This window comes from Lepisosteus oculatus, chromosome 2, assembly GCF_040954835.1.
Source record: "Lepisosteus oculatus isolate fLepOcu1 chromosome 2, fLepOcu1.hap2, whole genome shotgun sequence".
NCBI classification, from domain to species: Eukaryota; Metazoa; Chordata; class Actinopteri; order Semionotiformes; family Lepisosteidae; genus Lepisosteus; species Lepisosteus oculatus.
The window spans coordinates 34,496,633-34,514,058 of record NC_090697.1 but is presented as its reverse complement, the minus strand read 5'-3'; the positions used below and the strand labels follow the sequence as shown (position 1 = coordinate 34,514,058).

The following is a 17,426-nucleotide window of genomic DNA, read 5'->3' as shown; positions in this document are numbered from 1 at the left end:
ATACAAAAAATATAGGTTTATTTTTAATCACACCAATTTAACATTTTTTTTACCATCTGCAGTTTCTTATCCAGTACACTCTTAGAGCTGTGTACAGTACAGTTGATTTTGGAAAAGGCAGAATGTCACAGAGTTCCCATAATTTTTGTAAAAGAAAATCATAAAAAACAAAATTATCATAACTTCCTTGTTATTTCAATATAGTAAACCAGCCCTTCATTTTTCAGATTCATTATATTCATACTTATTTGTATATATAAGTGACTATTGAAAACTGTAAGGAAACTCAAGGCTTGGTCTGCATGTAAACGTTTATATCCCACTCATATTTGGCCATAATATTTACATTTAATATGAATTCTATTCAGTTAATAATTAGCTACTATCCTTAAAACAAGCATATGCATTCACAATTAGCTGTTCATCTGCTGCCTAAATAAGATGACGATAACATGCTGTACACAGGTGAAAAAAAGAGACAAGTGTCCTTTGCTGGAAACAAACATAAAATGAGACAGTCAAATGAGCAGAGTATGTACATCCTTGATCCGTGTCCCGAACTTTCTGTAGTCAAGCAACTGAGAAGTCTGATGGTACCTTTTTCTGCCTTGTTGATCACCAAGCCTTGTTGATGGGGTAGAGAACAGCCTGATACCTTTAGAGTTAAGACACTTCATTCCTCAATGTGACACTCCTCCTGCTCTCTTTGTAATCTGGATTGTGCAGGCTCTTCCTTTACCATACCCCCCCACCCACCACCACAGCCCCACCCCCACCCCCAATTCAGAGACTTCTGCTACAATTGCTGTTCATATCACTTGCTCTTTGGATAATTTTGTTTCCATCTTCACCGTGGGGGATGTCAGAGTTTTGGGTGTCTCCCGCGACTGCGGGCTTTAACAGCGCAGGCGGAAGATGGAGGCAGAGGCGGCGAGAGGGAGGAGAATGGAGAAGGTGTTTGACTGCAGAGCGTTCCCAGCCCCCAAGGGGGTGGTGAAGTTGCCTGAGCTCGCGCTGATGTAAGTGCTGGTGGTGGCCGCTGTAGAACTTCCATTCTGAGCCAACTGGGTAGCTGTGTTGGCTGTTGTGGAGGCATAAGTAGTAGCAGTAGTATTAGAGTCAGCCTGCAACAGACAAAAACAGAAGATAGAAAGAGCCAGTTGACACGTGTGGGTTGGCTTTTTCTTGCATGTAGTGGCAATGCACTTCAATTTCAGTCTTTTACTGCCATAACAACAACTAGCTGCATGGAATTTGGTTCAGTGACCTCACACAGTTAGAGACATACACTAGAATGCATGTATACAACAAAAAGAATAACAGAATGCAACCACCGAACACATTCACACACCATCCTAAACATGCTCCGGTAACAAAATCACGTAACCAGTTAAAAAAGTAACGGCCTCTGGGTAGGTGCCGTTACAGAACTGTAGTTCTTGGTAGTTCTTGATGGACCTGAGCTGCCGACCAGAGAGGAGAGAAGTAAACAGAGGTTGGGCAGGGTGGGAAAGGTCGGCTTTAGAGCTTTGCCTTTCAGTCTAGACAGTTACAGTATGTATACGCATGTACTGGTGGGCATTTGTGAAAACAGTCGCACATTTTCGCAAGTTTTCCGCCTAGCTGTGCACGCACATTACCAGTTTGCCACGGCCCTTGCAAATGCTTCACTGGGAAAGTGCAGCTCTGTATGAGATTTGGGAAACGCTTGTGAAACTTATGCCAGCTCTAGTGTACATGCCAATTGCATGTGGGGGTCTGGAACTGCCTACCCAGCCGAGCCATCAAAGCCAACGCCCTGGCATCTTTCAAGAAACCGGATGAAAGAAATACATCTTAGACATTGGCTGCAGTTACTTTAAGAAAACTAGATGAGCCGAAAGGACTCCTCACTTGCAAACTATAACTTAAACTTTACCATGTAAAGCCTTGCTTTGAGTAATTGGTAAGTACCCTGCCAGCACCACAACTAATTACATCTTAAAACCAGTGTGGACAAAAACACTCCCACAAATTATTAAATAAACAGGCACAATGCATCAGCAAATCTGAGCTTTCCTTTTCATTTACATGAAACCTTGGGACACTAGGATTATCTCTTCTGAAAGCCTTCTCTACACATGTGAACAGTTCCTTTGGGATTTGCAAAGTAAACTGCATTAGAATCCAAGTGGGCGGTACACGTGGCAATTTTAAATATTACTTCCCCCCTGCTTGTTTGCTTGGCAATTATGGAAAAGGAGACATTTCAAGGAAAATGAAAGGCTTTGCATGTAAACATCGAATGTATCAAATCTGCTCATTTTCCATCCATTCGATTCTATCTGCTTTGTCCAATACAGGGTCACAATGGTAACTCTTAAAAACTGAAAGAAGAAATCGAAATTACAGCTCTAAAGGTTTCTGGAGTGTGATCAAGCTCAAGGTTTCTCCAGAACATAACATTTCAATCATTATTATACAACTAAACTATTATATTACTTTTATAACGCCCTTCCAAGCTATGTACCGCTTAATGACTCAAAGTACACTTTATCAGATGTAACAGTGTGTTCAGTATCAACCAATAAGAGCAATACATGATAAGCAGTAATATGAGCTTAAATTGTCCAAATATCATTCATAATCATTAATCATGGCTTTATTATTGAATAGGCATATGTCAGTAACTTACTCCTAATCTTTCAAACCTTCATTTTAATATAATTGTGTCCATAACATATACGTAGTGTAGATCAACAGGCCAGATAGGTCTAATATACTCCTTTCCTGTGTAAGGTTAATGATTTTTAAATCCTTTAGACTAATATCTCCAATATACTTCTTTATATTTCCACTGTTAACTCTGCAGAAATTAGTGACGCACAAGCTGGCCATACTGCAGAAAGGTGTTGGCAATCTATTTCTGGGTCCCTTTAATAAAATCCGTAGACCTGTAATTTGCATGATGTTTGAAAAATGCCATAAAGACAGGAATCAACGTATTTACCCCTCCCACCCTGAGCAAAAAGAAGAAGTCATCACCAGAAATTGAGCTTTTCTTACTCAACAAGACAGTTATTTCTCATTTTACGTATTACACCACACCCATTTCTGGGCAACATCTATACAGTTATTTTTTTGCCTGTGGAACTGGGTCCTGCAAGTCCTTGCTCCCCTGGTATAAACTCCAAAAAGAACCCTTTTAAAAGACCGTAGGCTTATTATTATTGGCAAAAAATAACAAAACTGACAGCACAGCTCAAACAGCTATGATGTCACAGAGGAGCAGAGAGCCCAAGAGCCTCACCCTCTTTTCACCAGAGTTCCAGTCAAAAGGTGCGTTTGAGACGTACAGTAAATCATACCCCTGGCCCACGAGCACAGAGCTCTTTATGAGATTGCCATGAATGTGGAGATTGCTCTACCCTGTACTAACAATACAGTCAAGATTTAGGTCTTTCTGCTTAACTGCAACTGTGAAATACCTGGTCAAGCTCTTGAAATTACCTGCCACTGAATCTAACCAACATAGTAAGTGAAATCCAGACCCTTACTGAATCCTGGAATCAGAAATTGCAACCTTCAACATTTCTAGCAGAAAAGTAGGCAAATGATCAACAGCAGACATTATTAACTGGATAAATAAATAGAAATGTTTAGCCCGAATAATTTGTACTCTCCTGTACATCAAGGCACACAGAATAGTGATTAGGGAACATCTCAGCTTGATATGTAGCATTCAAATGCTTCTGTACAGTAAATGATTAGATTTACCCACCCCTGAGAATGCACCATGGGAATTGAATGAAAGAGGGCAATATTGCCCTCGGGCCCTTTTGCATATCCCTACACACATTATACAGTATAGGAATGCATCAAATATTCCACATACTGTACTCACATCTCAAACCTCAACTTTTCCTAGATCGCCTAATTTTCCTTGCCAGTGCACTAGTTGCTGTACGTTCAGATCAGTTTTTCCTTCAGCCGGGAGAAGGTCATCAAAAATTCCGTTCGCTGTTGGTACAATATATACTGTAGATGTTTTGCTTCCTAAAACAAGAATAATTTACTTTAATTCAAACATTATAGCGTCTATTTTCAAATACAAATAACTTTTTTGAGAAAAAAAGTTTGCATCATGAAGTTTAGGGTTTTCTGTTCTCCTCATATTCTACTTCACAGATAAGGTACTGTGTGAGATTCTGACAACGTCACCGGCCATCAGATTTTCCTTCGCTGGTCTGTTCCAGAGTTGGAAAGGTGACTCAGCAAGGCGAAATTGACGAATTTCTGGAGCTATGCGTCTACACACTCACAAAAGCAACTGCACAATTATATCCTTCAACAGGTTTTAATTGTAAACATTTAAAATAATATAGCAAGGATACAGGACTGTGCTATATATCAGAAGATCCGTAGTCACTGCCAAGCACCTCGTCTTTAACACTTTTAATCCCACACCAAACCATGAAAACCGATGTCTGTCTTGGTGTGTTGCTGTCGTTCATCAGATTGATTTATTTTAAAAATTCACATCAAATCAAAATGAAGACAGTTCAATCGAAAAGTTACCGAAGAATGGTCGATACCGTTGCTAATAGTTTTCAATTGGTATCTACTACCCAGGCAAATGTGATAATCAACCCAAACGATATCGGTCAAGATAGACTCTGTAGATAGATCTTTACTCAGGTTTCTCTGCTAATTTTACAAAGTATACCATTTGTGTTAACTAGCTAGGCAGATGCGGTATATTATTTGTCCAATGTATTGGAAATGTAAATTAAAAACTAATATAATTTATATGTTTAAGGTTAAATCTTACAAAATATGTTTTTTCAATTGCATTCACAATAACTGAATATCAGCAAATAATAAACTTCAGTTGCTGGTGGTTATTCGGAGATCCGAGCATGCAAAAAAAAAATAATTGACAACCTTAAGGTATTGCATTTTACGCAAAACCGCAAGTCCAATATATACTTCAAAGAAAGAAACTGAACAGTTAAAAATAATACATTTGTAGATAATTACTTTGTTATTTTTTGAATACTTGATATTAGTTATGAAGCTGTACTTTGTGTTTATATTGCATTTTAATTCCCAGTAAAAATAGATACTTAAAAAAGGCAATTTAGTACCTACATTCGTACTTTCCAGATGTTTGTAGTCTGACAAGAATAGCACTCCTAAAAACTCAGCAAACAAGCTCACCGCATAAATTTGACTTCTTCACTTGGGTATTTCTTTTAACATTTTAGCAATATAAAACTTTAATTTAAAAAGCAATAGGAATCATACCTGTTTTGATACCAAACATACGACAAGCATGACCGCTCCAAAATACGCAGCTGTTATTTTAGTCATTTTGTAGCTTTTGTGGCTGAAAAGTTGCCCCTTCACAAACGCAGTGATCAACGCTCCCGCAGACCTCTATACAGGATGGAGAACCTGTTGGTTTTTATATCACCAGCATCTGTGATTGACATATCACGCAGGCAAGGAGGCTGCCCCTAGACTGAGACCTTGAAAACGAAAAGTGGGAGGTCATATGCGGTCTGTGTTTACGGTTTTGAAATCAGAAGCAAAGGTGTTTTTTGTAATTTAGGTCACATATAATCAACTTTGTGTGTCCCGCAAAGCGCACCAGGACAAGTGCATGTGCGTGGGTTTGGACGGACATGGCCTGGCAGCTACTCCTAGCAGTAGTACAATAAATGCGCAATAGTTACTCCATATTTACCATGTTTAATGTCTTCTAATGTGTTGTTTATACAAAAAAAATGTTATTTAGCAAGTTAAGTTAATATACTGATATCTAAAAATCCCCCCCATGAGCAGACGTTTAAAGACGATTTTGAAAAGGACGATTACAGCAGAGCTCCCTCTGACTTGTGTATCTATATTTAAAAAAATATATTACATTATGTGTTTCATTTGACAATGAATCTAAATTTAACGTCAATTGTTCAGAAACGTGTTTCACGATCTTGTTGCGACCTCCAGTGGTTAAAACAGTACTAGTAATGAACAGGCAAGGGAAATAGAGGATGAGATGAGAACCATCGTTTTACAAAACGCATTTTCTAAGCTTTAGACTTAGCCGTAGCTTTTGCGTGTCTTTTTTATGTGCGTACAGTATGTCCCTTTAATTCAGACCTTTCCATCCAACCGCTTTGTAATCTTACGTTCACTCGCCTTAATGAAAACTTTCCTAGAGGAAGCAAATCAATATTGCAACGACACTTACTTTAAATTACTTGAATTTAAAATAATATAGTTTACAGAAACGTAAGGAAAAAGCCCTTTACAGTCAGTACTGGTAGGTGGAATGTGAACATTTGAATGTGTTTTTCATGTGTTTAGTACGGGGAAACACGAAGTTTATAAAAGTTTTAATTTGTAATTTTTTAGCCCCGAGTCGAATAATAGTGTACAGCACATTCATTTTTAATCAGTAGTGGCATTAAAAAATTACTAGTGCTATTACAGAAATAGTTTAGGTTACATTTTAATTGATCACAGACGATATAATAATGTCGTTTTCAGATCTACTATGTACAATGTACAGTGTCGGATACTGCATTGTATGGGTCCTTTTGTAGTTGTGTATTCAGTATAGTAACGAACAGTAAGCGCTATTCGAAGACTTTATTTTTGTGTGTAAATTGTTAAAATGGTCGGCAAACTCACATTATGCCATGTGCTATTTACGTATTACTCTCTGGTAACTGTATACATTTTTATGTTATTTTATATGCTTGTTGAGTTATCTTGTGGGACTAGGTAAGACGTTCAAATAGTACCGGAGATGCCGCACATACACCTGACTCTAGGGGGCGCTGTAGCTGCAGGCTCAGTTTCATTACAGCAGCTGTAACTCTTTCACAGCTGTGCTGTTGCTCTCTTTGGTTGGTCAAGGTGAAAGAGCAAAGAAGGAGAGAGGCAAAAACGTATCAAAGGTGGGAGGTTAAGTGCGCTGGCTGCTTTAAATTCCAGAAGTTATTGAAGTGCTGCCGTTTTCGTAGCTCTGTAAGTACACGTTTACGATATGCGTGGACCGATATTTTTATAGAAATGTGACGCAAGTGGATTTAATTCATATATGCAGCGTGTAGGGACTGCATGGATTTATTGGAACAGAATTCGGTTGTGTTTAGGATCATGCTGAACTCAGGTTCAGATGACGAGAATAAAAAAGTGTTTTAAATACATTTCCAATTAGCGTCTTCGGCGAGTTACTCAAGGTTATGTACTCAGGTGCGTCATAGAAAAGCTCAGTAAATTACCATGATGTAAAACAGCAACAAGAACGACATAGGGTTAATAGTCTGAGACCAACTACTGGAAGACTGAAATTTAAAAGAACTGTCATTGTCAATGAAGTATAGTTAGAAAAACATTATTCGTCTGTAGAATCGAGGTACCAGTACTTACGTTGCATTTCTTTATTGTGTTGAATGTGAAGGTTGCAAATGAAACGTTGCTTATAAATTATTGATGTTTTTGAACATCTCTGGGATTATGGCTAATCCCTCAAACTAATCTGCCTCTAAATCAGAAAATCCTTTAAAAGGTAACAGAGATAAACTGAAATTAAAACAAAAATGTGGGAAATCCAGGACAAATTATGAAGACATGTTTGCTTATCCAATCATTTGTATGCACCTATATATGCCTCACACACATTCACTTACACTAATGTGAAGTAGATTCGTTTTAATAGGGGCTTCGTTATTTAGCTTCTTTAGTGACAGGCTCAAGTTGTAAGTTCTTTCTTCTTTTTTTCTTTGCATATTGGTCCTGGTTGATTTCCATGCATCTGATCAGCTCCCGACATGGGTGGTATAATGCTAGAGGCAACTGATACATGCTGAAATCCGGTTGTCAGGAGCCACTGCATTGATAAAATCGAAACTTGGCAAATTTCATCAATGGCCCATTCGGTTTTAGATTTTGAAGCTCAAGTGTTATAAAATTCTTGTTGGAGTGCAAACAGTACCTCTAACATCTGTTGAAAAGCTAGCTGGCTAGCTGATTTCACTCTTGGTAGGTCATTCTTATTACATTAAAATTTGGAAAAACGGGCAACCTGTATAAACCAAAATGTCCACCATTTTATTTTCAAATGTCAGGCTACCTCACCTGCAAACTGGCTTAAGCAGGTGAAATCTATTTTTGACAGACATCATCCTTTGCATATTACATTTTCAGTTTTTCAGTATGGGCTCGCGTAACGAAATGGAGGCATCAGAACCAACCAGCTCAGTCTGGTGGGCTGAGCTCAGTCTTTGAAGGTATAAGAGGTGGTTATGGGTAAACTAAGATGACCACCTGACTTTCCATTGGTCATTGGCACTTTTGTACTCTCAATATTCAGACTGCTAGTGACCAAACATTGTCAACCAGTTTGCTTTAGAGCTCTCAGGAATCATTCTGCAACTGTATCAAACTCTTCATTTTCACAAATGTTTTAACCAGTTCTAACAAATATCCACAACTTTCACTCCTCCATCAGCATGACTCAGTATCAACTGCTGTGATAGCATCTGAATATCTGTTTAACCCACTAATTAAACTTAATCATTTTACATAGGAGTATATACAATTAAATTACAGAAATTGTATATTTTTATTTAATAATTTTACATAGTTTGTGCTGTGGTGCACAGTCCAATTCAAATATTCAAAACCGGATAACCTTTTTAGGAAAACCCCATATTGAAATTGATGATGACATGGCATATACTTTTAATTGCTGCTGTGGAAAAGCTGATAAACCATCTAGCTATATGCGACCTGTATAATCACAGGGAAGTGCAATTTAAAAATGTGTAATGGTTATGTTTTCCATATTCTTTTATCACAATGTGAAGATATCTTTACAATTAGTGTCTTTCTGTACAACTATTTCCTTGTATCTTTACTGCCCTCTTGTGGTTATTGAATTGGAACAGTTTTACAAATGTGGAAAAGTTAGATGCTTCATTGATCCCGTGAGGGAAATTGCAGATTTCCTCCATCACATTTTTTAAATCAAATTTTGCTTCAAAAATCTTGATTTGACACTTACTGCAATTAATTTTACATATGGGCCACAGCCACATTGCAATTATGTTTACTATAGACAATATCAGTGTAGTCAAGGTGCTATTATTGCAGTAATTGTCAGGTTTATTTTGGAGGAAAAATAATGAATTTGTATAGAAACATACCTGCAATTTTTCTTTTCTATGGTATTTCTTGGTGGTGATTTTTGTTGGTTGTGATTTTCATATTTCTGAAGACGATTCTCATCCATTTTTTTTCTTTGCTGCTAACATCCATGTAATAATATTTTAAACTTCTTTGCTAAATTTCTTGCCTGTGGATGTTTTTCTAAGTTGTTATCAAACAGTTTTCCGCGCAAGGTCCTTGAATGTGTGTTTAATGCAAATCATCAGCTTTTATTCGCAGCGTTCACACACCACAGAGAACGGCACAGAGGCGCAGTGGTTAGCGTTGCGGTCTCAGTTCTGGACCTGGGGCGCTGTCTGCATGGAGGCTGTGTGTTCTCCCCGTGTTTGTTTGGGTTTCCTCTGGGGGCTCCGGGTTTCTCACACAGTCTAAAGACATAGTGGTGGGTAGACTGGTTTCTGGGAAGACTGGCGTCTTGTCCAGGGTGCATCCTGTCTTGCGCCCGTTGCTTTTCGGGATAGGCTCTGGCTCCCTGGCTCTGACTCTGAATTAGAGGAAATGGTTAGAAAATGGATTTATGGACAAACCCCTTAAATGTGCGAACCAAAAAACTGCGTAAATCACTGCAGCTGTGTGTGTCTCCTGTGCTTAGGTTTGATCATGAGGGGGTTGTGGCTGCAAGTTCACACGTGGAGAAGGTTGAATGGACTTTCTTCACTGTGGAAGAACACTTCCTGTCATGTGACAAGCAGGGTGAGATGTACCGGTGAGCTGCACAGGACAGTACATGAGGGCCGGATTTCGAGCCCATGTTTCTTGCCATCATCAGTTTTGGGGAAACAGGGTGCAGGCCAGCTTGGAGGTCAATATCAAAGCTTGTTTGTGCTCCCTGTGAGGTTCAAAGGCAGCAAAAGTGCAAAGAAGAGCAGTAAAAAGAAGACCCAGGAGGAGGAGGATGAGGAGACTGACCCAGAGGAAAGCGACTGTGAAGAGGAACTCCAGGATGACCCTGGCCTGCCCAGAGACTACAGAGATTTAGAGAAAGCGGTGCAGTCCTTTCGTTATGATCTGATCATGAAAGCTGGTTTGGACATGGCTCGCAAGTGAGTGATCCCATCACAAGGGCTCAGTAGAAAGCTAGGGAGCACGTGAATCAAAATGCACAGCACCAAATAAATGGCCCTCTATATGCGTGTCAGTGCTTTTCAGGTTTTATCGGGAGTCTTAAAGGTAATGAGTCTGAAAAGTATCTGGGTCCCAGTATCCCCTGTGAGGAAACTATATGATTATTCATTATTTATTAATTTTCTGTAGATTGAGCAGTTTACCCACAGGGAAGACTAGTAGATCCACTGGTCTTTTTAAATTATTTTACAAATAATTTTACAGGGGAACATTTTGTACACGTTGCATGGCTTTTATGACAAATGGAATCTTTAAAATCATGGGTTCAGAAGGTCTTATTTTTAATTTTCTAATTTCATTGATGATTATTATTCTATCCATACAACTTATATATAGTATATAAATAATAGTATGTAGGTGCAATATGCTTGAAATCCCAATCATGAAAATAATTATCTATTATTATAGTTTTAAATTTAGTTATTGTGTAAATTAGTATAAATTAGTGTAAGTTATATGTCAGTATAACCTAGGATGTTATTAACATAACTTCTATCCCTGCTTTTTCAGCAAAGTTGAAGATGCATTCTACAGCACCAAGTTAAGGCTCAATGGACAAAAACTTATTAAAAAAAGCAAAACAGTGAGTAATTGTTTCTTATTATCTAGCAGTAGTTATTTTATGTATTTGGCTTTCAATTGCAAATGTATCTTATGTTTGCCGTGAGCATCTTAGCTGAAGCATGTTTTTATGTTTCAAAGTTCCAGATTTCTTGATAAATGTCACTTTTTTTATAAGCTGGCATTTGAATGCATTAAATGTAAAATGTCAAATAAAAAAAGATTTACATAATCATATAAGATGTCATCATTTTATACACTGCTGTAGTTCTAGACAATGATGAGTTGGAATACACTGTATGTAATAAGCATCTTCAGTTTACTTAAAGCTTCCACAAATGTTTTCTAAAATTATAATATTTTTGACTATTAGAATAGTTTACTCTAAGAGGAAATCATGCTTGTCATTTAGCAGTATTTAATTCCCATTAATTGCTGTCTTCAAATACCTGTTTACGTCATTTAAAAGTATACTGAATACAGTATGCGCAGCTAACATGAAGAGTTGTCGTAGATCATCCATCACATTTATAAAAAAAAATGTGTGTTTCTCCACTTTAATTATCATTAGTTCCTCTCTGTACATCCAGAAAGTGGAAAGGCTGCTTTCCGTTTCACAAAATATTAGAATTACAATTATAGATATATGTAAGATATAATGATTAAATATTCACTTAAAACAAACTAGCTATTTTTTATTTTCAATGTAAATTATTCATTTCTACATAAAGAAGGAAAAACCTTTAAGTGAAAAGAGGAGAACAATGCCAGTTCTACTCTACAATTATGTTCTTACTGTGCCTTTAATGGTATCGTGATAAATTAAATCACTTCTTAGTCTGTATTTCTGTATGAAGGAATCTGTCTACAGTATATTGACTGAAAATAAATCACTTTTGCTTTAGTTCTGTTTATGTTTATAGTAAAATCTAAATTCCGGTATGCCACTTTTGTTGAACCCATGAAATATGTGTATGAAATACAAAATATTTTGCCCATGAATCCTTAGAAAATGTTTAAATAATTATGATCTGTTCTCCCAAACTAAGCTCTGGATCTTAATGATTAGGCTTAATTTTCAACTAAGATGCAAGAGCCATTGCAGCTCCTAGGTTCAATAAGTATCCTGCAGTGGCAGACTAACATAATTTAATCTTTTTAGTTCTGAACAGAGACAACTATGAGGAGACCTGATTCAAGTATTCAGAATTCTCAGAAACACCGAATGGAAGTACCTTTAAAACCAAGAACAGGACTCACTTCCTTACACAAAGGGCTGTAGAAGTATGGAACAAGCTAGCCAGCCATGTTGTTGAATCTGATATTCTGGGCTTTCTTCCAAAAACAGCTGCATGCCACAGCTGCACCTACTGAAAAAAAAGTGAGGCCTCTACTCATTTGTAATTATTTTAATATTGCTTTCACTACAAAAGCACTTTGATTTGCATTTAAGTCACAAATGTAAAAAGCTTATTGCATTTATAGCCAGGTATACTAAAGAGATGTAACCTTATGCTCAAAAATTGGATTCAGCTATAGGAACTGTCAATATATGACTCTTCATTTACACAAATGGTAATAGTATAGTAATTCTTACCTGTGTTTTCATCGATTAAGCATTTCATGTTACTGTTATGAGATGGGCTCCTGTAAAGCATTACCAAAATTCTTTTTTTCAGATAAGGAATTTACTTTTTATTACATTTTAATGTTTTTTTTTTATAATAAGGGCTTGTGTGTGTTAAGTGCATACTGTACAGGATAGTACCTAACATTTACTAATGACGCAAGGGAACAAGTAATAGGTTTATTCCATGATGGGGAAAAAAGAAAGAAAACACAGAAGGCTCCACGGCCAAAACGTGTTTTCCTTCTTTTTTTTCAGCATGGAATAAACCCATTACTTGTTCCTTTGCAGCCTACGCATGCTGATGCAGCTCCCCACCTGATTTACTAATGACTGTAATAATTACAGGACTGTACCATAATGAGCAGGAGTGTTACTGTTCTCCTATCCATTGCTTTTGCATCAGCTGATGATTTTAAGCATGTTACTCAAATTGATAACCAGGAATGTTATTGCTTTCAAACTTAGCAACCATTCTGTGCTATATTAAGGTGAAGTCTGGGTGTTAGAGAGAAAATGTTCTATAACCAATTGCACATTATTACGTGGGAAGTAATGGGAATTTTGTTTATGCAAGTTTGTACTGTGTGAGTAGTTTGTTAGGAATGAATTAAGCTCGTATAATGAGAAAGTACAGAGTATATAATATATTAAATTGCTACACTAAAAATGACAAATATTTAAGAACTTGAAATGCATATCCAATCAGCAAAACTTTAAAAGTCATTGTGAGAATAACATCTCCTGGCTATGTCTGCTTTAATTGTCAAATGAAGGAGACATTGACTTTGGTAACAATTAGTGCATCCTAGTACAACAGAAGAAATAGTGTTCAGTATCGTTACCATACTCTTCCAATTATGTGAAGACCAAATTAGGAACTGGCACAGACTTGCAAGCCACATGATCTGCAGTTTCCTGCTCGGAATGCGTTATCAATACTATCAACCCAATGCCAGCATGTGCTGATATCTTCCAGTATGCATTGTCTTATGTTTGACCAGTTATGCTTATTTATTAAATGCAAGCCCGGAGAATACAATACAAGCCTTAAAAAAAAAAAAAAACATTTCTCATTACTCCAGTATAAAAGGAGTAAGAAGCTACACGTGCAGCTAAAACCTCAAGCAGTTTCTCAGAATTTGTACATAAATAAGAATCACTCCTGTTCCATAAATGTACAAGTGGTACATGATTCAAACATTGTAATTAAAAACATAGCAAAGCATTCGGGGTTAGTCCATGATATGTTTACTCCTAAGTACAGATGTTTTTTTTAACCTTCTGAGGGAAGAGAATTATGGGATTTCCAATTTCTTCTCTGAAAAGGAAGCATTGTAGAGGAACATTTTGAAATGCCCAAAAGGGTACTGCTGTTGTACCCTTCAGAAGAGTACTTCAGTTGAATTGCTTCAATGAAATTGCCCAGCCTTATGAAGTAAGTTACATAGGATAAAAATGTCAGCCAGATAAATTAAGATATGTTAGAAAAAATAATTGTCTTTTCATGCCTCCCTTTTTGACATTAATTTCAGGTTGTGGTCCTGGTGTGATAGACTGGGGCATTGTTTCAGACAGCAGTGTAGCAGGCTATACACATCTTGTTAACAACATCGCTCATATATTATTTCCAACAGTCTCACACACTGTTGTCATCACTTGCTAAAATCTCACAATAGATGTTTTATATTTTAAATGTAAATAGTAGTTTGCAGCTCTTCAATACTTTCTTGGCCATAGCAACCAGTGTTTATAAATGTGCTGCAATGCACAGTATGGTACATATGAGCTGCAACGGGTCTTTTTTGGTGCATCTGGCAGTAAGTGTCTTAGTAATGGTTGTGTTACAGTAGTTCTGGAGGTGAAGTATTGCAATTCAGAGCTTTTGTTTTTATGTCTTTTGTAGGTGAAGGTTGGAGACATATTGGACCTTGTTGTTGAAGAAGACAAAGATACTGACACCGTCACACTCATGAGGGTGATTTTCAAAAAGGTGTCGGGAGAAACCAAAGACAGTGAAAAATACAAGGTTATTTTGAGGCGCTGGAAAAATCTAAAACTTCCAAAACAGGAGGCTTTCAAACAATAAGGTTCTTCCAGAACTGTTTCTTATTGGTTAAAAGCAATACTTGCAAGTATTGCTTTGCAAGAATGATGAAGATCTCTTTAAATTTAAGACTGAGGTGCAGATATTTCAGTACCTTTGTTTACAAAGATGTGCTTAAAATTAGCAGACATTATATAAGGGGCAGAGATTTCAATAGAACTGAACTGGTGAATTTTGTGAAATATTCAGGTGATGAGTTATCCCTATCCACTAAATGTTTTTTTTTTCCCCACTGAATGTTGAAAATGCTTTTCTATTCATACAGATGGTTCGGAACTAATGTGCATACCATCATGTAAGCTTTGTCTAAATATTTTAGATTAATACGATTTTATATTAATATTATATCTCATAATGAATGAATGTTTACAGGAGGTTTAACAACCTTGTGGTTGACGTGAGTATACATAGAAGACGGAGACAAATAGATGACTATTCATCTCAAATAAACAGTGCCTAAAGTATGTCCTGTTTGCAGTTTAACTGACATAGCATATTTGGTGTGCTGCTTTGTCAAGTCAGTAAGTTGGTCTAGGCCACTGCAGTGTATCCCCAGGGAGGAGACTCAAGTGATGTTAGTTGAGGTCCATCAGATTAAAGTAATAAAAAACATGACTTCTGTCATCAAGTGATTTTGTAATAAAATTCTCCATCCACATTCTTTTATAGTAATACAGCGAAATTAAATTTTAAAATCTTTTATAAAGCACAGAAAATATGCTTTGGAATAGCTCAATCCAATGCCTGAGTCCCAGCTCAGCTGCAGGGTCAGAAAGCTATAAAAATAAGCTTCAGTTCAGTAAAATACTGGGAGTTTTTTTTTTATTCATTTAAAGATTTTTGCAGATATACAGAAGTGTGCCTGTGATTTAAACATTGAAAAGTCATAATCAATTTAAAAAAATACATGCAGTCTGTTCTTCACTTTTTTTATTCTACAGTCCAGTACCAAGTGTTGTTCACTTGGACATTTTAAACCCGCAGTACTTTGTGGATTACCCTAGACTACTACTGCTCCCAGGCATGTCTACAGTTAAAAAACATGGACTGGTGATATAGTTGGCCAATATAGTCCTCTAACGTGGACATAAGAGAAGATATTGAAAAGAACTGTACTGCAAAGATCTGTATGCTGAAGGTTGAGAGTGTCTCATGAGTTTCAAAGTTTCTGTGGCTTGGTGTATGTCTTTTTTTCCTTTACTCATGAAATAAATATGGATGCATTTTTTTGCATTTATGTGTTAAGTCTTCTGTTATCTTGAGGACACCTACCTTTCCCTGAAGGCCAAGTAAATGGGGCAAAATGGAGATGAAGGGATATTTTAATTGGCCATCTCTACAGCCCGTTAGTATTCTTTTGGAACTCATCATGAGTCTCCCAAACAGTTTACGTATATTGTGCAGAGCAGTGTTTTGCAACACAGAATCCACCTTATCAGGATTATGTAAATAATGAATAAAGAGCAGATTTTTGCTAGTTTTTTTTTTGGAGTGCTGTTGGTTTTCAGACATTATTGGTAAGAGGATTTGTAATTAACAAGTGATCTGACAAGCTTGTTAAACAGCAAAGGTTGAAAACCATGTTGGAGCAACTGGGTAGAAATGTCATGGGTCCAGATTCAGTGATCAAAGCGACTGTAAAGTGTACCTAGGTTTACCTTAATTAAGTTCTGGGTAGATTATTAAGTGTCAATCTACAGGCTAGAAAGACACCATAGAAGATCAGATCAAGACACGAGAGAGTGGAGACAGAAGAAAGAACATAAAGCTTGCCACGCCAGAGGTTCTTTTCCAAATAATCCGAGAAGACCCGATTGAAGCTATCTGAGCCTTGCTAAGAGAGCTTGCTATTCTGTAGTTTTTTTTAGAAAACGTGGGTTTCTCGAGTCCCCCGGCTTAAAACGGCTTCTCTAAGTGAGTGCATTTTAGAATATGGAGATCATTTCCCATATATTTTGTGGCATCCTGGTTTGCAGAGAGATTTAATCACTTTAGTTTATAAGGTATCTTGCGTCTTATTTCGGCCTCTGTAGGCATTACATGTATTTAAGAGTCAAATACTTGGTAAGAGTCTGGGATTTTTCTGGGTGGTTAGGACATTAAGTCTCTGGGACACCTTGTTTGTAAACTTGTATTGTACATAGGTTAACGTGTACGACCATTGGGTACCGAGATTTATTGTCTGCTTCTGGTACCCAAAACACTGCTGCCTCCTCTGTTATTAAAGAACTTTGTGTAGTGTGTGTATTGTTGTTGTTATTGTCAATAAATATTTGTTTAATCAACTGTGCCTGAATTATTGGCCTTTTTCAGCAAAGCTGTGCCTGAGAACAACAAATTCATGTGCCTCTAACAATACCAGCTGCTCAGGTATAGTCTTGGCAAAACCCTTGCACGTTGGGGGTTATGATAATTTATTTTACTTAATTTATCCACTCAGTTATTTCTTGATTTTCTCAGTTTTCGTAACCTGTATTTGTAACTATATACTGTATATGTAGTGTATACAAGTGGATGCTGCACATTGGTGGTGGTGGAGGGGAGTCCCCATTACCTGTAAGGCACTTTGAGTGGAGTGTCCAAAAAAGCGCTATATACAGTAAGTGTAAGCAATTATTATTATTAATTATACATTTTGCTTTTATTTTAGCCTACATTCTCTCTTGACTTAATATGCTTTACAAGCACAGGTATTGTATACATTGTCTTTAATTGAATCCTGTTGTTTTTTTAAATATAAGTTTTTTCCTCTTATATTTTTAATTTATTTGTTGCATCATTTGG

General features: G+C 37.0%; 1 protein-coding gene across 1 annotated transcript; it reads left to right on the top strand.

Annotated features, from left to right (window-relative positions):
- Positions 1 to 6,911: 6,911 nt before the first annotated feature.
- On the top strand, positions 6,912 to 16,928 carry mtres1 (mitochondrial transcription rescue factor 1). Its single transcript, XM_069178635.1, has 4 exons — positions 6,912 to 7,017; positions 9,815 to 10,265; positions 10,858 to 10,930; positions 14,442 to 16,928. The coding sequence occupies exons 2-4, from the start codon at positions 9,823 to 9,825 to the stop codon at positions 14,622 to 14,624; spliced, it is 699 nt and encodes a 232-aa protein (XP_069034736.1). The 5' UTR covers positions 6,912 to 7,017; positions 9,815 to 9,822; the 3' UTR covers positions 14,625 to 16,928.
- The last annotated feature ends 498 nt before the right edge of the window (positions 16,929 to 17,426 follow it).

Bases quoted from the DNA above. Each gene is read 5' to 3' on its own strand.
- mtres1 (XM_069178635.1), top strand. From the start codon at position 9,823: ATGAGGGGGTTGTGGCTGCAAGTTCACACGTGGAGAAGGTTGAATGGA. The intron at 10,266-10,857 runs GTGAGTGATCCC...CTGCTTTTTCAG, and splicing joins GGTTTGGACATGGCTCGCAA to CAAAGTTGAAGATGCATTCT. The intron at 10,931-14,441 runs GTGAGTAATTGT...TGTCTTTTGTAG, and splicing joins TTATTAAAAAAAGCAAAACA to GTGAAGGTTGGAGACATATT.